The sequence below is a fragment of the Morone saxatilis genome, unplaced genomic scaffold (genome assembly GCF_004916995.1).
Source record: "Morone saxatilis isolate NCDOM2014 unplaced genomic scaffold, NCSU_SB_2.0 Contig1, whole genome shotgun sequence".
In the NCBI taxonomy this organism is placed as follows: Eukaryota; Metazoa; Chordata; class Actinopteri; family Moronidae; genus Morone; species Morone saxatilis.
Genome location: NW_023339651.1, coordinates 5,776,615 through 5,803,392, shown reverse-complemented (window position 1 = coordinate 5,803,392; position 26,778 = coordinate 5,776,615). Strand labels below are relative to the sequence as shown.

Genomic DNA, 26,778 nt, shown 5'->3' with positions numbered 1-26,778 from the left:
CCTTCCAGTAGTTGCTTAGCTGAAACATCTACACGTTGATAGTGGGTTGTTTGCTCCCGCCCAAACGCGTGCCCTCAGAGTTACTGATAGGCAAGGCCTTCCTCCTATGCTTTTTTCTTTCATTACATCTTTCCATCGCCAGTTTTTTAACTGAATTTAAAATTATTAAAATCATACATGTACTCTTGGGTGGTGAAGACTAAGTCTCTTGCATTGTTGATGGCAAAAAGTTAATCTGTGGATAAATTCCTACCATTATTTTCTCTCTTTCCTTATTTAACACTGACAGTAAATAATCTCACTTACACCCCACCCACTTCTGTCTGTAACCTACACTGGATCAAACTCCTTACGCGCCTAATCCTTTCTTAATCGCATGGTTTATCTACGCCTTGCGGCTTTGTCTCCGTCCCAGTCTGTTTTTGTCCGCTCCCCTGTTACCTTTTACAAATGCAAAAAGTTTAAATTTTAATAAAATCGACTTGACAAAACGCCCTCAATATGTTGATGTCTATTAAATTAAAGGTTTTGAAGTCTATCCTTGACCAAAGTAAATTAAACATTTGTAACATAACAATGAGGTACTTAATAACTAACATTGTAATTGTGAGATCACTTTAATTTACAATCCATTCAGTTTAATCGTGCTCAATACAGTGTAATCTTCTTGCATGTAGATAGAAACCTTCATCTAAACAGTCATCTTCCCATATTCTTTATTTTGTCAGAACAATATCTCTACATTACTGAGAATACAACTACCATGCATTAAAACGTTATGTAAATTATCACAACCGCGAGTGGTCTTTCAGTTAACCTAATACATGCGGTGACGGTTCAGGCTTGTTCTAGATATTCATATGTCTGATCAAGATACGCAGAACGTCAAGCTAGTGATCTGCTCATCCAATGCCTCTACTCAGGCGCAGTTATATGTTTGGTACAACATAATAAGATTTCAAAGCATATGATCAAGTAGATGCAGAATATCAGGAACTATGCCGATAATTGTAGCTCGCGCGTTACAGGCGGGTCGAAGCGCGAGAGCGCGGAGAAGAAAGTTGTGAGAATATATCTACTAATTAAGTAAAAGACCAATTATTAACTACGCCTCACACTATTAATGTGCTCTTAAATTTAGTTAGCATTATACGCTAATTAACACATCAATTATATCTAAACCGTTCGTTTATAGTATTGCAATGCTGCGTCTGTATAATATGAGCAAGGCAAAATGGTAAAGAGTAAATATGGGTAGGTCATTTGCCGGTTGTATAAATGAAAAGGTGTGTACGCACTCGTATTCTTTTGCCCAACAACATCGAGGCGAGCACTAATCGAGGAGAGAATTTGCCTAAGCTTTAAAAACAAAAATACATAAAAAAAAATTTAAATAGTCTTTACATTGTACAGAGTTAGATTCAGACATCGTCAGGCTTAATCCAAATTATATTTGGATATCAAACAAACCAGTTCTGATATAATTTAAATTATTACTATGAGTAGTTCAAAAATTAATAAAATCTAGACATTAGGTTATTGGTATAAGGTTTATGCTTTTGTTTGTGTTTACTATTAACCTGCATGGTCCGTACGGCATAGTCAAAAAGTTTATTGGATTTCCTGGTGGAGTCAAAATCACAAACTTATATTTGTTTATTTAGCCAGATACAATTTCAACCAATAAGTTTAGAAATTGACTACAGAAAATTGAAAAAAGACTGCAACTTACAATGTTATCTCAGTGAGTAGTTACTTTAGGTGCGTTTTGGCAGTACTAACGAGAGCCAGGGTCATATATTTTTTAGGTGAATGTGTTATTATTACAGATAATGACATATATATAACATAAAAAAGAGATTATCGCAATCTTCAAATACCATAGACTACAGGATTGCTTGTTTGATCCGACCAAAAAGTCCCAAACCTAAAGGATATGTTACTATTACTAGTCACACATCCCAGAAACGAAAACAAACTCCATAGGGAGAGTTGCAAACATTTTTGCAGTCTATACATTTGTGAAAGGTGAAACGAGGGAGAGAGTACGTCCTTTGTTACTGAGTAAACAACTGATCACTAGAATTTATTAACAAGCTAGTAGAGCAGTTTATTATAAGTAATCTTCAGTTCATATCAACAGTTCTTGCGCGTCCCTTTATAATGCATTCATAAAGATAGTCAAATCAGACCCAGCTTTTTGATCCATATAACCGTTTATTCGTAAGACAGAAGTATAGTATTTTAAAGGCATTCGAAGGGTTGCAGCAGCATGAAAGGCAACACAATGTTAGGAAACAGTGCTCTTTGTTCTTTTATTCCAACCTCCACTATAAATGAAGACCCTGGATTTGTACTTATTTGAGTAGGGTGAGATAATTGGCTGCTTTACCCTTAGTTTGAGTTATTATGGACTTTTAACCGATACTGGCAGACGATATTATGTAGGCTGAAGCAGGAAGCAGAAAATTACCCTATAATTTACTCACTATAGTGTGAAAAATGTAATATTGGTTCCAGAAAATACGTCCCAGATAAATTAGCTATCTAACTAGACCTGTATAAGACTCAATGAGACAACAATATACCAAGTGAAGTGGGGCCATTCGCCCACCTGCTCTATGGCCGAAGGACCATTTAGTGCGTTGATGCCAATATCCCCTACATTAACGCAGAATGGTTATGCGCAACTCACATGTCAACGCCTCCCCTAGCCCTTGTAGAGTACCTTAGTCTGATAATAACAGTAAGATTGTGAGACCCTGAAATGGTCCGCCCCCCTAAGGGAAACACATCTCAGTGTTCTGACAGCGCTCTGTTTTATAGTACATCTCGTGGCTCTGACCATAATTATAGGTGTCCAAGGCTATATGGCCAAAAAGCTCGGGTACCCCAGAAAATTGAGCGCCAGCAACTGTTGAGACTGAAGACTAACCCCTAACCTCCATACATCTCATTGTTTCAAGTCCCCCAACCACCTGCCGTTTCCACCTTCCACAAATGTAAGAAATGTTGCCTTCACCTTTGTCCTCGTGACAGTACACCGTAACAATATCTTTAGGTTTGGGACCCTTGTGTCGGATCAAAAAAAACAAGCACCGAAGACATTTTTGCGAAAAGAGCGATTCTAATTTAGAAAATTACATCTGTAATCAACAATCACAATACAAAAATGCATTCGTTAGCCCTTGCAGCGCATAGTGACCCACTACATCTGATCAACAATCTGTAAAGTGCAGTCTCTTCTCATTCTGTACTACGCAATTCCAACCTTATTCGGTCTGAAAGGTATCTGCAATCAAACAAATAAAACGCCCTTCGGGCGCCACCAAGAATCTGCAAAGTCCAGCACGCAGTAAATCAAACAAACCAGAACCTACCCAATGATGCAGATTTTAATTTTTTGCACACACAAGAAAAAACACAGGCCATCTAAATCTAACATATCGCGCAGTGTCCAGTTTGTCCCATCACGTATCTTATTCGTATCTTTTTTTGCGTTCTGAGTTTAGGCATTTTTTCCAGCTTGTTCCGCACAAGGTGTCCGTTGCACCAGACATAACGAAAAGAATACGAGCCTACAATACAACAACAAAAGAGTGGACGCGCTGTCTCACCTTTTCCTTGCTCTATACAGACGCAGCATTGCAACTAGGGACGGGACGGGATATATGATGTTATTGCGTATTGCAATAATAGAGAATATTGTGGTGAATTGCTGTTACTAATTGTGAATATCCTCACATGGGTTGAGTTGAAAAAGCCGTCCAGCTCACCAGCATTCAGTCCTACATCAACATCTGATTTATTGTGTACAAGGCGACAATGTGGAGTCCACGTCTGCTCGGTTATTCTAAAGCCTGAAGCCTGTCACCGCGGCTGAAGGCTCGGCTTACACGTTTTATGCATGTGTGTATTCGAATATAGATTTCAAAATAAAGAATGGGAAGATGAGGTTTCTATCTACGATGCAAGAAACGTATGTTACGTACGAAATGATGTAAAGTAAAGTGATTCCAGTATATAAGTAAGTATATTTTGTACCATTACTTTGGTCAAGAAGATCAAAAGTGAGATGAAATGTTCATATTATACAACGCCTAAGTGCAACACATTCAGTGGAGGACATCTACTAACAACATTTAATTTCATGGTTGGGTCTGACAGGTGTTTAAGAGAGGAATTCTAGGGCTCCCAAGTGGTTTTCCTATCCTCCTCCGGTATGACAGTCCAGTTAGGGGAAGGCGTTCCCGCAGCGAGCCAGTTGAAGTCATCCACCTGGCTCCAGTTGTTCCGGTTCTTGTCCAGGCCAGACACAATGAAGTCCTCCTCCAGGGTGGGGTACGACCAGGTGAACGGGGCGAAGCTCACTCGCTGACAGTCCTCTATGATGGCCCGGCTGGTGACGTGCAGATACACCTGTGTGTCTGTGGTGTTGTGGGTCCGCAGCTGCTGACAGGGGAGGGCCAGGGTACTGTTTCTGCAGTGGTCAATGAATACTGAACTAGTCACGGGCCCGCACAGGATCTCACAGGTGTCGATGTGCTTCAGGTGCAGGGTGCTGGGGGAGCCGAGCAGACGGACCTTGCAGTTAGTCAGGTGGGTCAACAGCACGTCTCGTTTCTGGATCTCCTCAGCTGTCTTTATCAGACGCACACTGTCCATGTGGGAGAAGCTGCACTGCTCCGAGGCTGCAGCTCCATCAACCGTGGTGCCACCGGGCTCTGCAGGTGTGCCGGTGTCCGGGGCAGGTGGGGCAGGTGTGTCAGGCGCGGGGGCTTTATCTGATGCTTTGGCACGGGCCTTAAAGGCGAACTTCTTCTTGGGCAGAGCCTCGTCTCTGGTCTCAGCGAGGGAGGTCTGCAGCTTCTGGAGAGCCGCCTGCGCTTGTCTCAGGTCGTACTGCTTCAGAAACAACACGCTGTCGTTCAGAAACTTCTGCAGCTGGAGGATTTTGGCCGTCGCCTCTTCCAGCGTTTGGGTCAGCACCGCCCGGTCCGCTCCGGAGCAGCCGGACAGCAGCTCCTCGATGGCCGCCCGCTCCGCGTTAAAGGCGCTGGAGAAATAGTCTCCCTTCTCCTCCGCCACGGACTGGCTCTCTTTAGCTTCCTTCCTCCGCTCGACATCCTCTATCCTCGTCTGGTGTCGTCTCTGGAGTCGCTCTTGTATCTTGGCGGCGCCGTCCAACGCGGTTTCCAGACTCCCTTCAGTCGCAGCCTCCATGTTGTTGTTGCGGAAATGATATAGCGTTATATTTGTCTTCTTGTGCCGCAGTTAGAGAGCGCCTACCGCCCCCTACTGTACCGGAGGGCACACGGCTCGAAGTAATATACACAATCATTATAAATACATAGTGAAATCTAAACTATATATATGTTATAGTGACCTAACTTTAACCCACAATGTAAAATTATTACTCAAAGTGCACCTGGTAATTGTTGTTGTTGTGCCTGTTTAAAATTATGTATTTATTTTGTTTGTCGTTTACAATAAATGTAATCAGGAATTCATGTACACACACACGGTCAACTTTCTGTAAGAATCAATAAGAAATACAATTAAATGTAATAAAAATTGTAATTTAAGTTGTAGTTGTATGTATTTAAATAAATGATAAATATAATAATATAATAATAAATAAAATGGTTGTTTCCAGTACAGTTAATTGGGCGTGTTAAGCAACAGGGCATGTGTATAAATGTTTATATGGCCAGGCACTGGAATATATTCACAGGTGTTATAGGTAATAGTAAGCATAATGGTAATTTATACATATTGATCTATAGGATCTAAAGTGTTTTTAGTGTGTGGAAGCAAACATTTTGAACAGCCTATAAGCTGATGTCAGATATTTATATAGAAGTTTATAAAAAACAAGTAGACTACTATTTATATTTTGTTTATACGATAAGTGGACATGACACAACTTCTGTTTACTGTAACAGCATAGAAAGGGCAATCTTTGTTGGTATCATGATTTTATATTAAATATTATGTATAGCATCTATTTTGTGTTATGTGCTATTTATAGTTTTTAAAAAATATATATTTTCCTGGTTTTATGTATATCTGGACAAGTGTGTTATATGTGTTTCGGTTTATTGATTAAAACCAGATCTCCACAGATAAATTATCATTATATGCACAATATTTGTTAAAATCCTATTAGTTTACTTCACATTTTATATATATTTACTGTATAAATATATATAATATTATGATATTTATAGTTATATACAGTCTTTGGTGGTATTTCAAAGTAAATAAAGACACAAAGTGAAATTCTATAATAAATAATACATAATGTGAGTGGAATTTAAACCAAATCTTCCAACTACAACGACAAACTGAATACTGTATTAACCTAATGGACTTGGATTATAGAAACCGTGCACTGGCAGGTAACTAGGAAGCACTTTAATACACAGCAGTCATACCTGAGCTACGTCAAGGTGTGGCACACACATCAAAGGCCCGCCCTCTACCGTTGGTAATGATTAAGTCTAATAACATTTATCTGTAATTCATGAGGGCAGTGAAACACGCTATTATAATTCATATTAATATAAAAAAAAATACGTGTATATTAATAACTTGTAGTTTGTTTTTAGGCTTTATTTTCTATTCAAATTTCGAGTCGTGTGCTTCCATTGTGGACTGATGATTTGGGCTGCCTTGTTCTGTGCACTACCCCAACAACCCGTGCGGTGATGGCGAGGAAACCCCGTTGACAAGGCACTGCTTTTTCATGACGGTGAGTTTCCCTTTGAGTGTATTATAATTTTGTGATAAAAATTTCAAGGAAAAAACACACACAACCTCCTTCCTCCCTTCCTTCAGGGAGGGAAGAGAGTTTGAGCGGAGAGAAAAATCTATCCGAGACAGAACAGGGACAGTGAGAAAAATATATGAGTGGGAGAGGGAGAAGGAGGAGGAGGAGAAGGAGGGGGGGAGCAAATTAAAAGTTGCCAAATGGAGATATTGGGTTTCAAGAGGAGTGAGACAGGAGTAAAAGGGTTTGCCTCTTTTTGAGTCGTCTTTATGTTTTGCTAATCGGGATTAAAATGTATGGCCGGGGCAACGGTTCAGTCCCGTGGCATTTTCAACGAATTCCAACCGTCGTTTTTCAAAATAGGCGTCGTCGTCGACACCGCCGCGGCTAGCTAACCAGAACAGGCCGATGTTTTTGCCGTTAAAAAATGTCGCGGAGCGTGCCGTTACCGGGAGCTACCCGACCCAGGACACGGGTTGATACAGAATACCCCGATTGAAACGCGTCGGTTCGACATATCGAGACAAATGTGACGTTTTTTCATGCTGGCAGATGAGCCACATAGAGGACAAATGAAAGCCTCCCCAGCAGAGACAGAAAAGATCACGTCAGCGACGACCAGCCACGGGCTGGACGACGGGCGTTTTGTGCTGCTTGAATGCGATTATCATTCCGTCGATTCAGTCTATTTTTGGAAATAAAAACTTGCAAGCTGTACATTAGCTGGCTTACTAGGAGGAGAAAAAAAAAACACGCCACACCGAACTGGTGGTGGTGTGTGGGGGGGCACTAGCTTGGCTTGCGTCGAGACATGCATCCATGCTAGGGCGGATTTCGGAGGCTGAATTTGAGCTCGAAAATTATACAAAATGTTACAGCGTTTCGGGGACGTTGGCTTTATTTTAACACGTTTGATCAAAATCGCCTTTATATCTTCAAATCCTCTGCTTCTGAGACACTAAACGTACTCGCTTTTGGTCCAGCATAGGCACTTTAGCTCTGTCTTGTTCTTCTTTTCCCTTTTTTAAATGTAATGTTAACTAACGTTGTAGTTTCAGTTGAATTATGGAATGCTCAACTGCCGATATTTAAATGTTGGATTTAACGGTCGTGTTTGATGATTCTGTTGGATTACTGATAACTGATATTTTATTTATTTTACATATATAAACAGTCCACAACTGGATTTTTTTTTGGTGTGAAATAAAATGGCACTATGTTAATAGTTTGGTTTCCGTTTTGTTTGTTTGGAAAGGGTCGACATTTGCTTCTCCACATTTTTGTAACACTTTTGAAGGACAAAGGAGGCATGTGGTAGCCTATCCCCTTCTAACGAGAAAATGTAGCGTATTCGGTACGGATATGTTAAAAAAGAAACTACTAAATACCCTATGATTTAATTTGCTTTAGCAGTTTTTTGTGGTATTTTTTTTTAGTCAGTTTTTAAACACCCAAGTTTGTACAGCAGTCCTGTCGTTCTTTGTTCTCCCTGGACCAAAGATGGAGGCTGAACGTGGCTAAGTTGTAAAGACAGCCCATGTCATGGTAACAGCCATTTTGTAGCATTGCAGTTGAAACATTTTACCCAGCCTATGTTTACTCCATGACTTTAACACGGTACAAAATAACCTAAATTAAACACCATTTTGTTCAAATACTGGATTATAGTGACTAAAGGAATTTTGACACTCTCACACATGTATATCTACATATTCATAAGTACAACTATTACATTAAAATAGATAAAGTAACCTGTTAGATATCCAAACACTCATACCCCATTACTCTGCTGTATCAAATTAGTGCTGATGGACTTGTTCCTGTTCCCCTTTTTATTAATGGTGCACCAAGATAGCTGCATACTTGCTGTCTGGCTGGCTGACACAACATAAAGCCAAGACCTCTTTCCAATGTAGAAACTCAAAACAGCCATTCAAGTTATAAGTGGAGCAAGGGTGGAGTTATTTACACTCAAATGCCCGTTTACACTATACAGACTGGAAAGACAACCAATGCGGGACAGCAGAGCAGGGTAATGGGTGGGAGTTGGTGTGTCACAGACAAACATCTGTAGGAGGGGATGAAGGCCATCCTGCCCTTTACTTACATACAGATCTGTCCCCCCTTCTTCCTCTCCACCCCCCCATTTCACTCACACACACATACACACACCCATCGCTGTCTTTCTATCTCCGCTACCCCCACTCTCAAGCAGTCCCTCTATCTCACACTTATAATCTTGTAATCTTACTAAACACAGTTTCTCACCCTACAGCCCAGAAAACAAAGGGTGTTAAATGACTGAATCCATGCTTCCTGCAGGAAATCTGTGAGTGAGATGTGCTTACTACCAACATAACAATACATATTTTAAGCTTTATACAACTCAGTACACACCTACATCAGAATAAAACCAAAAGCACGGTTTATTGTCATGATAAATGAAGCTATTTGCCATTGATTTATACACATTAAAACACAAATGATCAACTCTTTACTCCATACTACACTTCTATGATCTTCTCGCCTTATTTCGTTCTGTCCCTAAATCACTCCATAATCTTTCAGGTGTCATGGATGATGAGGACGATCGCCGTCTTCTGGATATTTTAGGGTAAAAACCTCCGCACTGACATTTGTATTCACCAGGCAGTTCCACAATCTGTCCACACATATGTACATTTGTCTCTTTTTTTAAAGTATCGTTAGGCAATATGATGAGGGTTCCTGTTTGAAATCAAAGCCACGAGTGTCTGCAAACTTTGTCAAATTAGGGAAGTTAATAATCTAAAGGCCCCATTCACAAGAGATTTATTACGAAACGTTTTTGTGTCACTTCTACTCTGGATGAGTTAAATCACACATTAGTGAAAATAAATGTGTTATATTAGACCTGTTTTAAGGTTTGTTCTGTTCTCCTTTCAGAGATGTGGATGCATTGAATGATTATCTCCATGGCAGCAACAGCAAGTCTGTGAGTGACTCTTTCAGAATGTGTTCATTCTTCACTAAGTGTGTGTGTGTGTGAATAGTTACTTCAACTTGTTGCATAAAGGAACTGAGTCCATTCAGTCTTTGTTGAACCTTGTTTCTGCAGATTGAGGAGGATGATGTAACAAATGCAGCTTACGGCTCGGATGGATCCTTCTTTGCTAGTGACACGGTGAGTGTACTCTCAGGCTTTTAGGGGGATTTTGTCTCGAGAGAGGATCTATTCACTAGACTTAAAGGTCCAGTGTGTAACATTTAGGAGGATCTACTGGGAGAAAATGGAGTATGATATTCATTTGTTTGTTTTCTTTAGTGTATAATCACCTGAATGTAGGACTTGTTGTGTTTTTGTTACCTTAGAAACAGCTGTTTTTATCTACAGGACAAACCAAACTCTGGCTGTACATAGGGCCTTTCACATCATTTGCAAGTTCCTCATTCCCAGGTTGTCAAATACAGATGTGAGCAGTGTTCAGTTAGTTGCTGGTTCTTTAAAGAACCAAGAAAGATGAAATATCTGAATATCTGAATATCTGAACCCAGGTCGTCCTAATCAGGGGGAATACTCTAATGGATGTTATTTTGTGTGGAGATAAATAAAAAATATATTATAAAAAGTTCATAATAAAGTTCCCTTTTTTGTACTGATGGTAAAAGTAGATCTACAGTCATATGCAGTTCACATGATCTGAATGTTTCCCGTAGGCTGGCTCCAACACTGGCCTCAAGGATGGCTCCTCTTCAATGGGGGAGTTCGGCGAGGATTCAACAGGCGCAGACCTTCAGCTCTCCAGTAGCCTTTCATTTATCGAGGATGAATTGGGGCCAGAGACCTCCCCTGGAGGGGTGGATCTCGGGGGCGAGGACCAGCCCTTCGATATCCTGCAGAAGTCGCTCATGGAGGCCGATATCACGGAGCAGACGTTGGCCCAGGAGGCTTTACTGGACTCCCAGCCCGCTCCCACTCTAGTGCAGGCTCCCGTTCCCTTCCCCTCCCAGCTGGTCTCTGGGGGTTACGGAGGGGGAGTGGGCATGGTAACCACGGCGACAGCTGCTTTCCCCACGGGCCAGTTCCTGCAAGGGGTGCCCAACGGCTCCGCCCAGCACATCCAGGTGTTGGGTTCGTTTGGGACGGGTGGTGGCGTGATGACTCTGAGCAGCTTGGAGAGATCTCCTCAGATTGTGCTGAGGCCGGGGGCGCCTGTATCTACAGCGGGCACAGTAACACAGGGGCAGGTGTTTGCTCCTACACAAGGGCAGGTGGGCCAAGTTGGTTTGCCTTTCAAAAACATCCCCCTTCAAAACATCATCATCCAGAGAGGCCCGGGAGGGACCCAGACTCTTGTCAGACCTATCCAGCCTAAACCCCTTCAAGCTGGGGCTCAGACTGTCTACAGCCTTGGTCTTCAGCCCACTCCCACCACCATGGCTAATGTAGTTAACGCTAACACTGCTACTCCTGGGGGACAGTACACAGCCAACGGCTCCATAGTGGTGCAGCCGCCCCTGGAGCAACAACAAGCACAGGCCCAGACAAATATTCAACCTGGACAGTACTTGCTGCCCAGCTCTTTGGCACTCACTCCGGCCAGCGCCATCCACAATGGCCCCGCTGACCCCAACTCAAATGCCCTAATTACCAGTCAGAATGCGGTGCAGATTGTCGCGGGGCAGAACTTCACTGCACAAACAGGAGGCCAGCTAATTTTGAATCAGGGAGTAGTCGGTGGGAGTCAGGTCGGAGGGGCTGTAACTCAAACGTGGACCGGAGTTTCTTGCGCTAGCTCCGCTCCCGTGCAGACATCGTGCGCTCCTGGGCGGCTGACTCTGGTCGGCCCGGCGACGGCGGGGATCGGCGGTCAAAGCCAAGTGACGGCTGGCTCCGTTCAGCGCCTTCTAGTGACTCAGACTCAGAATTGCACTTCTCTGTCCCCTTTACCTTGTACTGTGACACAGGATCAGCAAGACTACAGACAGGTACGAGGCAGTTCATTTTCAGACTGTTTTGTTATTTCCTGACAACTTTTATCTGACTTTTAATTTTGGTCCTTCAGAATTCTTCATCACCTGCCCTCAAACAGGACAGACAGGTGCAGCTCAGCAGCATCCATGGTAACAAACGTTGATTAATGTTTTTGTCAGTGATGAATAAATTTAACTGCTCCACTTTGACCTAACGAGGTTTCTTTGTTGATCTCTCTTAGCCATGACAACCATGACTCAAGATTCAACGCTAAACTCTCAGGTATATCACTCATTCTGCAACTCTTTTTCAACGTTTTGCACTCATGTCAGCGTATATTTAAGGTGAATCATGCTGATAGGGGGTGATATCGGTGGTGTTATAACAACTTTGGTATGTATACTTTATCTTTCCAGGTCAGTGCTCAGAAGAGACCTGCCCTTCTGCCACTTACAAGAGGAGGAATGTGAGTTATTTCTTTAACTTACTGTACAATATTTAGATATTTTGTGTTGTCTCATGTTTGTATAGCTTGTCATTCAACCACTGAAGGAGCTTGTCTCTTTTTCATGTCATCTCTAAAGGATTTTACAGCAGCTGAGGAAGGATCATGCTGGAGTTCAGACCTCAGATCGGCGTAGATTCACTTCAATCGACGACGCACTGCAAAGACTCCTGCCATACCACGTGTTCCAGGGGACTCCACCCAGCCAGGATGAGTTCTCACAGGGTACGGCTTTGATTTTATTATCTTCAACCTAAATCTGCACAACAGGCAGGAAACTGCAGCCACAAAGAGCAGCACGTTTATGCTGAGAGTACATTGTGTTTGCAGAATTAAAGTACCTTGTAAAAATTGAGCTTTTGTGTGTTTTGTTTACAGTGGATGATGAATTTGAGGTAGTTGCAACTCAGGTGTTGAAGAGGACCCACGCCATGGTGAACAAATACAGACGGCTGCTACTGGTGGAAGCTGAGGTAGGTCCGCACGTGTGCATATGGCTGCATACATACATGTGTTTCATGTTATGACAGGCACAGGGCTAACAGGTTGCCTCTCCCTCCCCCCACCCCCGCAGCGTTCCAGTCCGTCATCAGAAATGGTTATGATTGACAGGACCTTCAACCAAGAGGAGCGCAGCAACCTGACACAAGACAAACGCATGGTACTAGTGGATCCAGGTAAAACAAATAAAAAAGGATTACAGCCATTTGGAGCAAATTATGTTCTCACCGGTCTTATTTAACTCCTCTTTGTTTTATAGACAGCTTCTTGGAAGACTTCTGCTGTGGGATGAAATCCAAACTTTTCCAAGATCCCCCCCCCTCTCAGTCGTTGTCCATCTGTAGTTGGAATGAGTCAGACAGAGGCTCCTCTGAGCCACCGTACAGGACAGACTCCCAGCCCGGGTATGGAGACCCGGGAGGGGGTGGGGCCGTAGGTACGGGGGCAGCAGATAAGCTCCACCCTCCACACTTAGAAAACAAGAGCGTCCTGGAACTGAAGAAATCCCAGCAACACTATGGGCCCAGCAGCGGCAGCAACAACAGCCTCACCGCTGCCAACAGTTATCCCCAAGGTAACCCTTCACCTTTTGCAGCAACGGCAGGAGGACAGACGCACTACCAGGTGTCTCACCACCTGTCCTCCCACCCAATCCAGCCCCAGTACCCTCCTCAGCTCACCTCACCCCCTCATCCCGACACAGACTCTGCTCTGGAGGCGGCAGTCAACAGCATCTTGGAATGTTAAGACTGATCATCCCTAATGTATGGTTTCAAATTCTTTTGTGTGTGTGTGTGTGTTTCTTTTTGTCCAACTCTCCTGTTGTAATATTTGTGGTGTTTCGCCCACAACCCTGTGTGAAGAGAGGTTTACTCTTCTTTCAGGTCTTGTTATCTTTGTAATACCATCTCCGGCCATGTAGCATGTATTTAGTTCTTTTCGGTTCATTTTGGGGGGTTTTTGAGGCATGACGTAGGAGTCAGGGACTCCGTCAGGGTGCCGGGTGAAAACAGGTACCTGAAATTACCTATAAAGATCCGGGAATGTGTGCAATGGACTAACAGATGGAGAATGTTGTTGTTTTGTTTATTTTAACCTTATTTTAAAAAAAAGGGTATGGTCTGTGACTTCAGTAGCTTGAATGTAAGAGTGTCCCTCTCTTCTCACTCACACACACACACACACACACACACCATTAATATTTTGTGCCAGTTGATTACCCCCCACTACCTATGCTGAAAAACAGGGATGAGGAGGAGGGACAAAATGACGACTCTGTGCCTAATTGTAGGTTTTTATTTTGAAGTGTTTACATGAAGAAGCTCTATTCAAAAAATATCCATTCACTCGGTTCCTTCTCGCATTACAAACGTGCACAAACGCACACACACAAACACGCTTTAGTACAATGTGTTTAGATTCATGGTTCAGAGGTGTAGATTTCCTTTAAGGTAAGCTCAGTAGAGATACATTCACATAGACAAATTGCACTAAACGTACTGTTGCTTATTTCAGGAACTATATGAATATGAGGCTCTCGTTGATATACAGTGTACGCTAGGCTAAACCGAATGTGAACATTTGGAACTGAACCAAAATCTATTTGCCTGCTTTCAGCTGCCTGCAACAAGGATAACCTCTTTTAATCACACTAGAAACCAGTCAAACTAGTCACATAGTCATATTTAGTAGTGTAACTGTACTCAGCAATGCTTTCTTTCTTGTGCTTAAGTCACATTTTCTTTGGCATTTTTCTTTTGTACCTTAAAGGTATGCAAGCCCCGACACAGGACGAATCTCGATCTCAACCACTTTTATCATTTCACAGTTTGTGTCAGGGGAGCTCAGTCCTCAGATTGAGGAAGATATGTTACAATATGTTTTATTTTTTTAATTTAGATTTTTATTTCCTCATTTTTAGAAATGACATTAAAAAAAGATGACTGTTTTTGTTTGTTGTGATGTGTTCCCCAGCTCTGTGAACATGACGATACCGTCATTAGTTTAAATGACCCTCGAGGGTCGTTGATTGTACGTATATTTGTTTGCCTTCTGCATACAGTATAATGATATATTGATCATATCTATCTATGCTTTACAACCTTGACATGTTTATCAGTGTGTGTGTGTGTGTGTGTGTTGCATACACACACACTGGTCTATGGCTGTGTTTTAATGTAGTTTGGTTGTTTGATTGCCATACTCTTGACTTTATTCCCAAGTGTTAGTTCAGTCCCGCAGGATGTTTTCTCACTTTGCAGCGTTTCATTTCAAGCATTTCTCACATTTCCTGTCTTTTTTTCCCTCTCAGCAGCGCAACCAAAATTCATAATAGGAGAGAGTGTGGTCTTGTCCAGAATCACTGTCAGATCTTTTTGTCTTTGTGCTGGTGATTTAAACAGCTCTGTGGCTTTAGTGTTTCCCCTGAAGCTGTGCCTCTAAAATGACTAGGGGCTCCCGCTGTGTCCTAGTTTTGTTGAGTTTTCCTTTAGTTTCTAGAGCAGAAACTTACCTTACTGTGACGTGTTTCATTATGATAAAGAATTAATCCTAAATATCCACCATGTATTTCTGTTTTTGGAATGACTTTTTTGCAGATTAACCAACAGATATCTGCACTAAACAAGGAAGGGCGATTGCCAACCCGAACATAGGACCAAAGCTTAGGTTAAACGTGGTAAACGCTCTTCGAGTTGATTCTGGATAGCGTCACCTTTCTTCTATTAACGTGTCTGTGAAATATGCTTGCCAATGGGCTACAGGAGCAGACCGAAGGCCTTTTACATGGGGTGATAGATTTTGTGTTTGAGTGCCAGTGGCCATCGCAGCCCGCCTGTATCTCTGCCTATAGACCTCTGATATCTACCAGTGCACACCAGTGAGAAAAACTGGGCTCTCTGCTTTGAAAAGCTAATCTCTAATGACATGTATGGGGTCACGTGAGATTTATTTGCTCCTTCAAGCAGTTCCTGCAAGACTTTGTGCCTCTATAGCACTTATATCCACAAGAAAAGCTAGTTTTAGACTCGCACAAAAGAAGTAGGGATGTGTCCAGTGTTGGTGAAACGTGTTATCTCGATGCATATCAGTGTCTGAGAGCCTGGTAGGAACATACTGTGCTTTTTCTCCCCTGTTTTCAGTGCAGAGATGTGGTTTTATTTCTGCCTCCATTTCACTGTTATTTTTTTTGTCTCACTTGATTTGTATAGTTTGTTGTTTTGTATAAAAATGAAAAGTGAAACACAAAATATTTATAATTTTTGTATGGAGAAAAAAAAAAAGAATGTAAAACAAACAAAAAAAAGTGGAATGGAAATTATTTTTTATTGTGTTGGCTAAGAAGCGGCGTCAGGAAAAAAAAACAAAACATTACAAAACATACTGTCATTTCTTCATATGTAGCTAATGTGTGTTCACTACAGCAGCGAGGAGAGTCAACAATAAATTCATTTTGAATACAATAACAAACTGGTCCAGTCCAGCTGAGAACCTCCTTCAGCGTCCCTCCATTACTATTCTGAGAGTGTTCACAAACTGGCACTGACGGACTAAGCATGCATAATAACATCATGTGACGGGGGGGGGGGGGGGAAGCGTTTTGCAAAAGAAAAAACATGATTTGCGACCCTCTGCTACACGTATACGAGCTTTACATACTAATATCAGGATAGTTTTGAATTTCATGTTTCTGGGCTGCCACAGTAAGATTTTATCAAGTTAAAAATCTGTTGATTCCCTTTAATCCTCTCATGGAGCCCCAGCACCAATGCCTCTGCACAAAGGAGCTAAGAAAACTCTGCATAGCAAACATTTGACTGCCCAGCCCCGTTGGTTTTGGTAACACAACTCAACAATGACACCTAGTGGAGCCCTTGAGACACACAGTGGCCCAATAAAGAGTAATTATTAGTAGTTCTCTTGTGAGCATTTTTCATTCCTAAAAAAAAATAAGATACTAACAGACCTAATAACATAAACATAGATAAGTAAATAAATAATCTGAAATAAAACAAGGTCATTACAGTGCAGTATTTCATTTTAGATGTCCTATACAAGTGCAAATCAGTCAAGAATGAAGCTACTGGTTTCAGAATCACAACTCTTCCAGTTGTTAAAGGCATAGTTCAACATTTCAGGATATTGGCTTATTTTTTTCTGGCACCTTATATATGCCAGAAATATATATATTAAATGAAATAATTGAAACCGTGCTCTTATCTCTCCACTAAATACGAGGCAATATCCAGCAGCTGGTTAGCTCAGCCAGAACTGGTAACAAAAGCGACCTACCGGCACCTTTAAAGTTAACTTATTAACTGTTTATTTTAAGTTGAATTAACATTTTTAACATTTCTTCATGGGGCTAACCCAACCAGCAACTTCTGCTGGTTGTCGGGCAACTACTCAAAGCCAAAACATACTCCTTATATTTTGTTTGTTTAATTAACATTTTTAACATTTTTTGGGGCTAACACAACCAGCAACTTCCTGGACTTTCACATAAGCCAAGATATTCTCCTTGGCACCATACAACACCAGTAAAATGGCAAATTGATGTTTTTTACACCTCGATTTTTGTACGGATTAAACAAACAAGATATAAGGTGTTAATTAGTGCTTTAGGTGCCGGTAGGTGGGTTTTGTTAACATTTGACACAGCCAGTATAGCTGTTTCCATGTTTTTAGTCTTCATGCTATGCTAACTAAGCAAAGCAGCTTAATATTTATGAGATTTGTCTTGATCGCCGCATTTCCAAAATATTGACCTTTTTCTTTTGAACTGTTGACAAGGAGACTGCACATATTGACCAGAAACCAGTTTCTCAGACAAACCTCCAGTGGAAATATTTGGATCTGGATTCATTATATATTATTAACAGAATAAATACTTAAGAGTCCCGAACCCCTCCCTCTGTCACAGCTGCTGTTTCCTCATACAGAGTCTCGCTTGTCCAAACATCTTCCCTCTGTCTTAGTGGTACCTCCTCCAGCGATCACGCTCTGGAAGACACAGAAAACCAGTCATCTCCAAATCTATGTAGCCCTTTACATCAAGCAACACTGAGAGAAATCCACACACTTACTTATGTGAGGGTAACTCCAGATGTAGCTGAGCACGCAGTATCCTGCTAACAACATGCTCAGCCCACCTACACCGCCTTTCTTCACATCAATATACTTCTTGTAATACCACTGCCAGCCTGATGGAAGCAGAGAGGAGGAGGGTGGGAAATGTATGTTAAACTTCATACATAACACTTATAAGGAATAATAAAGGAATATTTAAACGTTTTGGAAATTAGATGAGAGAAGAGAAGATTTGTTAAATCTGCACAAGAACCAAAGCAGCAGCAAAACAACACGTTGTGGTTTTACAGGGAGTTGTGTGTCAGACTATTTCTTGCCTGAGAGCATTGACTTCCTGGACGATTAGCTAGAATTTTGCCATCATGAAGCTCACAAACTGTCATTATACAAACTATATGTAACGTGAATATATGTGTGGGTTTTCGAGGTGCTGGCAGGTGGATTCCCCCCTTAGCTGTTTCCCCTGTCTTTATGCCAAGCTAATTGGCTGCTGGCTATGTAAATGTCATGTTTAAAAGCATACAATCACGCGCACATATTTTTTATACAACATATATATGTATTGGAGTGAGATGTGTGTGACATTCACCTCCTTGCACCATGCTCACTACATCTCTTGGACGGCTCGGAGCTTTGTAGGCCAACCACTTGGGAAACTCCCTCAGTCTCACCTGTCCGAGACTTCGCTGTGTCAGAGCAACTAAAATGATGACACCCATGAAGAATCAATGCACTAACACACACAGATACACACTCAAAACACATCCTCCAATACCATACCTTAGATTCCGTATCAACACCCGTTTTCAGTACCTCACTTTGAGGAACACAAACATGTATTTCTATGAAACCCTTTTTTTAAATTTAACAAAAGGGGCCATAAGTTCTTAAGAGGTTTTCTAAACCATTTTTGCTGAAATAAAGTGGTCTAAAGTTGGCAACATTACCCTTTAAATCAGAAACTGATATTAAATAATACGTAAACAAGGTTTTGAGGTTCAATACCCGACATTTTACTGTCAAATACTGACCTTCAGTCCCATTATCAGCAGTATTTGGTTTTCTGACCCCGAGCTGCAACTTCTCCACTGTCAACCCATTATCAGCTCTCAATGTCTCCACCATCGTCGGCAGAGTTTGTGGTGCACGAGGGGAAAGACGGGGGCTTGCAATCTGGGCGAGTGGTGGTGATACTGTGGGGAGTCCTGTCACGTGGTGGCCCAGCTTCAGCCCCTCTTTCATGCTGGCTGTATGTGGAAGGGACTTGGCTTGGCTCACCTGAGCTGATAGGTGGCCAGAAAGGAGTGGAGCTGTAAGGGAGGTTAGTTCAGGCTGAGGGGAATCATCATGTTGCAGGGAGATTAAAGGTATTTTTCTGGACTTTGAACTTTTTCTCTTAACAGATTGTAGCTCTTTATGTTGTGAACTGGTGCTGGGAGGCTGGTCTGACACAGATTTGCAGCTATCAACATCTTCTCGAGTCCCCCGTTGGGAAGTGGAAAGCTGGACTGAGAACTTGTACGCAGGTCTGATTGGTTTGCGGTTAGATCATCCGCGTTTGATCTGGCTCAGGTGCTCGGCTGCTGAACCGACTGGATGGTGCTTACTGGTCTAACGTCCGCTTTCACCATCACCTTGAGAGTAATCCTGGCCTGGGACCATTCCTGATTTTAAGAGGCATCTTATTCACATTCAAATCCACAATCTCCCCCTCGTTGTCCACCCAGAGGTCGTCTCTTAAACACGGTTCTGCACTACTTTCATTTGCTGGAGGTGGAGGAGAACTAGAGGTATCTTTGGTTTTGGTTTTGGAAAGGGACTGTGCAGCCTTCTTCGTTTTTGACGCCTTCGTTTTAGAGGCACTTTGGTCTTTGTCGGGATGAGTTCTGGTCTCTGTCTGCGCTGTGGTTCTGGAGCTTAGAAGATCTTCCACAAATGGAGCTGAACCTGAAGGCAGGTCCACTGAGGGAGGTTTGGTTTCCTCCAGTGATCCATTAGAAACCTGTTTGGACTTTGCAGCTTCTATCAAAGCACGGAGACTCTTCCTTTTGGGCACAGAAGCTGTGGGAGACAGCGGTGGGGTGTGGATGAGGGACACGGTGGTAGAGGAGGGCACGTTGGCTGTCTTGATTTGTTCCGACAGCTTCTGTTTCTTCTTTGTTGATGACGGAAGTGACTCAGAGCTCAGGGACAATGCTTCAGACATCTTTTTACTCTTCTTTGACTGTGCACCTGCAGTCACGGACAGAGTCTGTGTGGACACTTCCCACTTCGCTGATCGTTCGGTCGAGGCTGTGGCAGGCTGAGAGGATGACGTCTGATTCACCTTGACGTCATGTTTGGTTCGAGTTCTCCAGCTCGCTGCCGCCTTGCAATGATGCAGGTGAGTTTTGAGCCTTTTGTAACTTTTCCCGCAGAACGTGCACACCTCTGTGGGGAAAGACAGCGACAGAGAAGTGGTCCTGTGTGGTTAAAACATACGCAGTGTGGCACTAGCACCTCTACTTTGTGTGTATATGTATTGGGATGTCACTTATATTAACTACATTATCAGTTCATCTGCTGATGATTTTCTTGATTACTCAGTTGTTTTTTTTGGTTGGATGTATTTAAATTCTCTGTATTGTCTGACCAACAGTCTACAATTCAAAGATATTCAGTTTATTATCACACATATGGCAAAGAAAGGCATAAAAATTGCACTTTTGAGAAGCTGGAAAACTAGAAAATGTAATAAGAAAATGATCTAAATTGTGAAAATAGTTGCTCAGATTTCTGTTGATCGACTACTGCCTTTAGCTTTAAACACATAGACCCTGTTGATGCAGTTTAATACAACTAAATATCAACCAATATCTGATTAAAAGACACATAGATAGTATTACTCATTGATGCAAATGTTGTCACTGGACTAAAAGTGTCAGTCCCAGTGCAAAAATAAAAACACAAACACATAATGCTGGTTGAGATCAGGTCACGTGGGGTTTCTGTTTTGTGAATGATAAACAATAAAGTGACACTTACCATAGCTCATGTCTGCGCGCGTCTGTAAAACAGCCAATCAGGGTGCTGCATGTCCCCAAGGTTAAAGCGGCGTCAACATTAATGTTACATGACACGAATCATCACTTCAGTACACAGTGGCGTCACTTTTATAAAACATGTTGCAGTCAGACACGTGTTCGCAGTCAGGGTCGTTTCTGTTAGTGTGCAGAGAAAAGACCCCGTTCGGGTAGCGCCTCAGGAGCCTGAGTAAAATCACCTGTAGCTTTGGCTCGCTCACTTGTTGCTTTATCATTTAGCGGGAGATTTCTTTTGAAACTGGACTCCTACTGGGTGTATTATAACGGGGATGTGTGATACAGTTAATGTGAGAGCTGTAGGATCACGCAGAGATCTGTTCAGTGGGTGTGGCGCGTTGACTTCCTGCTCTGCGTCGTGAATTGAGATGATTCACCCCTGCTTACTTCCGCCTTTGTGTAAACCCCCGAACAAACCGTTTAATCTTCGGATGTGGTCTGTCAACCTTCCCGCTAAACTCTTGGATATTTCTGTAAAGAAGGGTGTTTTATTTGTTCCACATGAGCGTTTAACGATAACAGCATCCAGAAAAACACTTTTAATAAACGAGAAAGCTTCGTTGAGCGGGTGAAACTGTTTCTTGAGGAGGATATCGCTCCCTGTGTTTGCCACAGTTTATGGCCTTCCTCAGCAGATGGACTCGCTCAGTTGTCATAATGTTTTACAATCAAGTAGTATTTGTGTAAAGTAGGCCACGAACCATGTTTAACTTTAAAACAGACAAAGATTTCAGAGGGAACGTGGTTAAAAACAGGCACCTCACACACGTTTGTATTTTTAAGTGACATTAAATATATATTTTGGGGGGTTTTGGTTTAGGATTATATGTGCCTAATAACATGTATAATAATAAAAAAAGAGCCTGCTTTCATTAGAAAAGTGTATTTTATTGATAGGGTTAGAGTGGCATGAGACTTGGCACAGGAATTAATTTCAAATAAAGGTGATGAAAGAAATTAAACAGATATACATCTACAGCAAAAAGGTCATCTTCATTGGAAAAAGCAGTGATTTTAAACACATTCAGAATGGGAAAGAAAAAAAAAAAATACACCATTTCTACAACCATTTACATATATGGAGATAAACCTGAATATTATTTACATAGCAACAGATTACAGTATTTACAAAAGCCAAAGGACTGGAAGCAAACTGAAGCTCACAGGAGCTTTAATTTCGGAGAAGAACTGCAGACTGTCCGTGTGAACAGTCCCGAGAAAGCACGTGGGGTGATCGGGCAGACGAACACAGATTTTAAGAGTGCCTGGAAGTCGTCCTCTAATAACGATTGGCCCCTACCGAATACGGTTGCTGACAAAAGCTGACAACTCCTTATCTTTTTATTTCCATCCACATTTTTTCCTACAAAATTCATAATGTATTTTTTTTTTAAAAAAAGGGGAACTCCTAAACGGCACAAGATTGCGTTTTCAGAGACGCCTGGAGTCAGTGCCAACACAGATATACAGGTTACAATCTCACCATAACGACGCCGGTTACAGTTTATTCAGACAATCTGGAGCAAATCTGTACATCTATTAACAGACATTCATCATTCAGGCAAACAGGGGAGGTCTGTCCCTTTACAAGGCATCTAATCAGAGATGAGAACAAAGAGAGAGAGCGAGAGAGAGAGAGAGTTGGGAGTCTGGGTTAAAGTTCAGGGGTCAAAGTCAGGAGGATACAGTACCAAACACCACCTAGCTACCTGTACTGAGGCCTGACTGAGTCTCACCGCTCTGCCAACCAGATGAAGATTAGTTTATTCAGTTAGTTCACTAACAATGACATCAACATTTAATGCCGGTTTTGATTCAACCCTGAGAGAACAGTGGACTGCATGTTCACTTAATGTGCCACTGAAGGTAATTTTGCCCTCTAAACAACCAAAAAAAAAAATCTAAAATCTAAGACCGACTGTAATTAGAGACACACAGGCACAAATGCAGGATTTAAACAGTGATTAGGTCTCCTTAAGACATTATACGGAAAGGCATTGTAGGTTCAGTCTCGCCCTGTTCGAGCATTTCTCCCCACAGACAAGGTGCCAGTGCTGGAACCGATTTTTCAGCATCCAATTATTAACCATTCTGAGCACTTTCACAATCAATAAACTGGTCCTTGTCCCGGCGAAATTGGCTCTGTGCCGGTACTTTTCGATCTGCTCAAACCAAGAAAAAAGTGGTAGGTGGGAGGGGAAGAGGGGAGGAGCGGTGCTGCAATATGAGAGAGAAGAAGACGACAATGCAATCTCCAGATGATCAGCAAGTCAAACCCCCCTTTTTGTATAAACTACAACACTCACAAAGCAGCACTGGAGAGAGCAACAGGAATAATGGAGTGATGTGGGATTAAATTAATTCAGTGCTTGGATTCAGACGGGCGCAGATGATCTTTGGCGATGACCGTCGAACTCTGTTATTTGTTCACCACGTCTGTTTTTGGTGCGTCGCGACTTGTTGCGTATCTGGTTTAGAAACCAAATGCCTGGTTTTTGTAAAGAGAATAAGATAAAACAATGTTTTGCTGGTTTCCACAGCCGGGCACCGACACCTTGTGAGTTGAAAAGCCCCCCCCCGCCCCCCCCGAGAGTCTTGTGCTGTACGGCAGAGCTCAGGCCAGAGGAGAGTCTCAAGATGAAGCAGCAAAGATGTTATCGAACATCCGACCCGCCTTCTCGTCTTTCTTTATAACCACAGACGGTCTGTCCTACTGACTCGTTCCCCTACCGAACCCCGAACTAACAAGAAGGCCAACTCTTCAAAAGAGGAGAGTAAAAACTAATATAAAAACGGCTAAAGAAGAATGCTGTCATTTATCGGATTCTTCTGAGGCTGGTCTCTCCCAAGTCCTCGTCGGGAGCGAGGGGGTGGTTTTGTCCCCATTCAGGTCCTCTACTTTCACAGGTTGACAGGGGTCATTGGAGCATGAGCTGTTTGAGGTTGTCGTGGAGGATGGTGTCCTTGACGTCCCGGAACACCAGCCTGATGTTCTCCGTGTTGATGGCCGTGGTGAAGTGGTGGTACAGGGGCTTCTGGGTGCCGTCGCGTCTCTTGGCTCGGAAGCACTCCACCATGAACGCCTGGACGTCGGCCAGGTTGTGCTCCTGCCCGGTGTATTCAGGAAAGTAGTCTTTAAGCGGAACGCTCCTCACCTTCTCCTCCAGCAGGTCCGTCTTGTTGAGGAAGAGGATGATGGAGACGTTGACGAAGACGCGGTTGTTGACGATGGTCTCGAAGATGTTGAGCGATTCGCGCAGCCGGTTGGTTTGCCTGTCCTCCATCAGCACCTGTTGAGAGACGGTGGAGGGATTGAGTACAGGTGCCGGATGTCACTGGAGTTGTAATAAAAGTAAACACGGCTGCATTTATGGAGCAAACGGTGCCGCTTGTGGTCCGAAAGCTTTTTAATTCTGCAACTAAGTTCTGACTGGTAAGCTTTGGCAGGGGGTCAACTGTCTGTTCGCTCTTCATGCAGAGGCTCCCGTGTCATTTACATTCCCTGTTTGGAAGCGCTACGGTTCCCTATTGTGGTTTAGAGTTACAGCGACAGGGGACAAAGAGTGGTGGATTGGGGCGGAAACAATGTGCCAACACAGTTCAACTCAAGTTCGGACCGGGAAGCAGGTTTCTCTCACCAAAAAAAAGTCCCGGCAGCCTCCGACTGCAGATAGACAGAGTACCAAAACAATAAAGAAACAATGAAGAAGTGTTTATCGGTGTGTGGGGATTTCTTAAGGTGCGATACATCGGCTGGGTCGATATCATTACAGGTGTATCAGTGATACACGACACAATGCAGCACAGAAACGTTAAAGATATGTTTGAGGTAATTTAGGATCAGTGTGGTTATTAAATATCCTGCCAACCAGAGTTTTGGAAAAAAAACAAAAACGTCCCGCTCCTGGTCATAATGACGTATTAACCTAATTTAAAGAATCCTATTAAAAATGTTTTGTTACTTAGAAAATGTACATTATATCTTATTTGTATATTACCCTCGTACATCTAGTATGAGTCAACAATGTTATCCTGTTTGAGTGTCTGGTGTTTTACGTGCTTTACCAGCCCGATGTGGTTAACTGTGTCTGATTTTGTGCACAATGTGTCATTTGTGGCAATCTACACACGACGTGAAATAAAACCACAGCAACTCTGCAGAATAAGAGAGAGCATACAGACGCAGCAATGACGACTTATCAAAAGGTCACCAAGCAGATGAACGTGCCACCGATCGGCCTGACACAAGCGTTCCCACCTGGTCGTATTCAGAGGAGGAGACGAGGAAGAGGATGGAGGTCACCGAGTCGAAACACTCGAACCAGCGCCTCCGCTCCGACCGCTGCCCGCCCACGTCCACCATCTTGAAGGGAACGCTCTTGATCTCGAAGTCGTACTCGTGGATGCCCTTGGTGGGTTTGCGGGCCAGCAGGATGTCCTGTTGAGTGGGAAGGTAACCCTGGAGGAGAAGAGCGAAAGACACAACGAGTGAACATCAGCTTGTATACAGGAGGGCAGAAACTGAACCGCTGGAAGGAGAGAGAGATTGTTTAGCTATAAGCCTGCTGATCACTTTAACTCCTCAGGTAATCGTTAACTGTGTTTATACTATAAAAGGTGGATATTGAATTAGGCAAGGTTTAAAGAAAGTGGTTAAAAAGGAAAGAAACACACTTTCATCTTTGGAAAGAAACGGCCTCCAGCGTTCACGGCCCACTACACATCTCTCTCTTTGATTATACCTGCAGAACGTCTCCCTACAGCAATCAGATATAAAATCTGACATTACTGCCTTCAGCTGGGAGGAGGAAATATTTCAAACTACCAAACAAACTGATATCGCTGCTTTTTAAAGACTTTTCAAGACCTGCAAACACTCAAAACTTCCCACAGCAACAGGAGCTAGAAAACCCAGCTTTATCTCTGACAAGCAACCATCTTAGTTCAGCTCGTCGGCTCAACCTTAAATTGTCTAGACATGTTGCAATATTAACTCCAACATGCACAGGTCTGATTATAACAATCGGTGCAGGCAGAAACAACTTACCGGATCGCCGAGCTTATCCAGATTATCCAAGAAATACTTCACTGACTCACCCTGCGACAGGACAGAAGAGGGATTTCTGTTAATTCTACACAATTTATTCAGATTCAGACATTTTAAATCATACACAGTACAGTGTGGGTGCAAGACACATTCATGAACTGCTACTGTGGCTTTCAGCAGAATGCGTCCGTTGCTCTCTCTCTATAGTTGCCACACACACACACACAAAGGTAATCTGCTTGTTTTCTCTTCCAAAAGTGTGTGTCCGCCCCGAGAGCTGAGAGTAGCTGAAGCAGGATGCAAAGTATTTGGTAGTGCAGGAGACACGTGTTCGTAAGTGTGCCTTTGATGTATACAGAAATGTGGCTGGCTCTCTCTCTGTGTGTGTGTGTGGTTTAACTCTTACCCTAGAAATTCCCCAGAGCGCGATGGTTTTTGATATTTGTATATGTATCTAGTGTTTTTATAAACAACCAAGCTTGTGGTGCAGGCAGGCATTAAAATATTGTTACAGCTACACAAAACTAGTATGCCCAAGGTTTTTGATGAGATGTTGGTAGTCCACACACTTTTGGTATGATAGGTTAACCATTGTGTCAAAATGAAGGGAGGGGGAACTTGGGCTAAGACTGAAGAGAGAGGGTGATGTAGGAAAACATGAGAGAGGGAGCTATCTGGTCCTCTTGAGACACAATAGTGTATATCAAAACCATCTTAAACATATTTGACCTGTATGTCAGTTGTCCAGCGACAAATGGTCCAAACGAACACCGATGGCATTTGGAAGGGTACATGGCTATTGTTAATTATGCAGAAAGAAAACTGGTTATG

The 26,778-nt window shown here is 42.6% G+C and overlaps 4 protein-coding genes across 4 annotated transcripts; 1 reads left to right on the top strand and 3 right to left on the bottom strand.

The window, feature by feature from the left end:
* Window positions 1–3,570: 3,570 nt before the first annotated feature.
* tbcc (tubulin folding cofactor C) lies at window positions 3,571–5,262 on the bottom strand. The gene has a single exon (XM_035667419.1). It carries the CDS (start codon window positions 5,221–5,223, stop codon window positions 4,186–4,188), a length of 1,038 nt encoding a protein of 345 aa, XP_035523312.1. The 5' UTR covers window positions 5,224–5,262; the 3' UTR covers window positions 3,571–4,185.
* Window positions 5,263–6,565: 1,303 nt separating this feature from the next.
* Window positions 6,566–15,988, top strand: bicral (BRD4 interacting chromatin remodeling complex associated protein like). Its single transcript, XM_035662500.1, has 13 exons — window positions 6,566–6,754; window positions 9,048–9,101; window positions 9,341–9,386; window positions 9,698–9,746; window positions 9,870–9,935; window positions 10,469–11,740; window positions 11,818–11,875; window positions 11,968–12,008; window positions 12,143–12,192; window positions 12,311–12,456; window positions 12,610–12,704; window positions 12,806–12,908; window positions 12,992–15,988. The coding sequence occupies exons 3-13, from the start codon at window positions 9,346–9,348 to the stop codon at window positions 13,477–13,479; spliced, it is 2,409 nt and encodes an 802-aa protein (XP_035518393.1). The 5' UTR covers window positions 6,566–6,754; window positions 9,048–9,101; window positions 9,341–9,345; the 3' UTR covers window positions 13,480–15,988.
* Window positions 15,989–16,045: 57 nt separating this feature from the next.
* si:dkey-21c1.4 (uncharacterized protein C17orf80 homolog) lies at window positions 16,046–21,145 on the bottom strand. Its single transcript, XM_035662511.1, is given in 7 exon segments — window positions 16,046–17,733; window positions 17,817–17,933; window positions 18,410–18,520; window positions 18,852–19,280; window positions 19,283–19,477; window positions 19,480–20,250; window positions 20,845–21,145. Coding segments are annotated over 7 exon segments (1,662 nt in total). The 5' UTR covers window positions 20,855–21,145; the 3' UTR covers window positions 16,046–17,704.
* A 622-nt stretch (window positions 21,146–21,767) lies between these two features.
* LOC118332809 (guanine nucleotide-binding protein subunit alpha-13-like) lies at window positions 21,768–26,084 on the bottom strand. Its single transcript, XM_035668242.1, has 3 exons — window positions 25,948–26,084; window positions 25,159–25,359; window positions 21,768–24,190 (listed from the first exon to the last, which is right to left on the bottom strand). Exons 2-3 carry the CDS (start codon window positions 25,261–25,263, stop codon window positions 23,819–23,821), a joined length of 477 nt encoding a protein of 158 aa, XP_035524135.1. The 5' UTR covers window positions 25,264–25,359; window positions 25,948–26,084; the 3' UTR covers window positions 21,768–23,818.
* Window positions 26,085–26,778: the final 694 nt, after the last annotated feature.

Bases quoted from the DNA above. Each gene is read 5' to 3' on its own strand.
- tbcc (XM_035667419.1), bottom strand. From the start codon at position 5,223: ATGGAGGCTGCGACTGAAGGGAGTCTGGAAACCGCGTTGGACGGCGCC.
- bicral (XM_035662500.1), top strand. From the start codon at position 9,346: ATGGATGATGAGGACGATCGCCGTCTTCTGGATATTTTAGG. The intron at 9,936-10,468 runs GTGAGTGTACTC...TGTTTCCCGTAG, and splicing joins CCTTCTTTGCTAGTGACACG to GCTGGCTCCAACACTGGCCT. The intron at 12,457-12,609 runs GTACGGCTTTGA...TTTTGTTTACAG, and splicing joins CCAGGATGAGTTCTCACAGG to TGGATGATGAATTTGAGGTA.
- LOC118332809 (XM_035668242.1), bottom strand. From the start codon at position 25,263: ATGGTGGACGTGGGCGGGCAGCGGTCGGAGCGGAGGCGCTGGTTCGAG. The intron at 24,191-25,158 runs GTGGGAACGCTT...GTCTCTCAACAG, and splicing joins CCTCCTCTGAATACGACCAG to GTGCTGATGGAGGACAGGCA.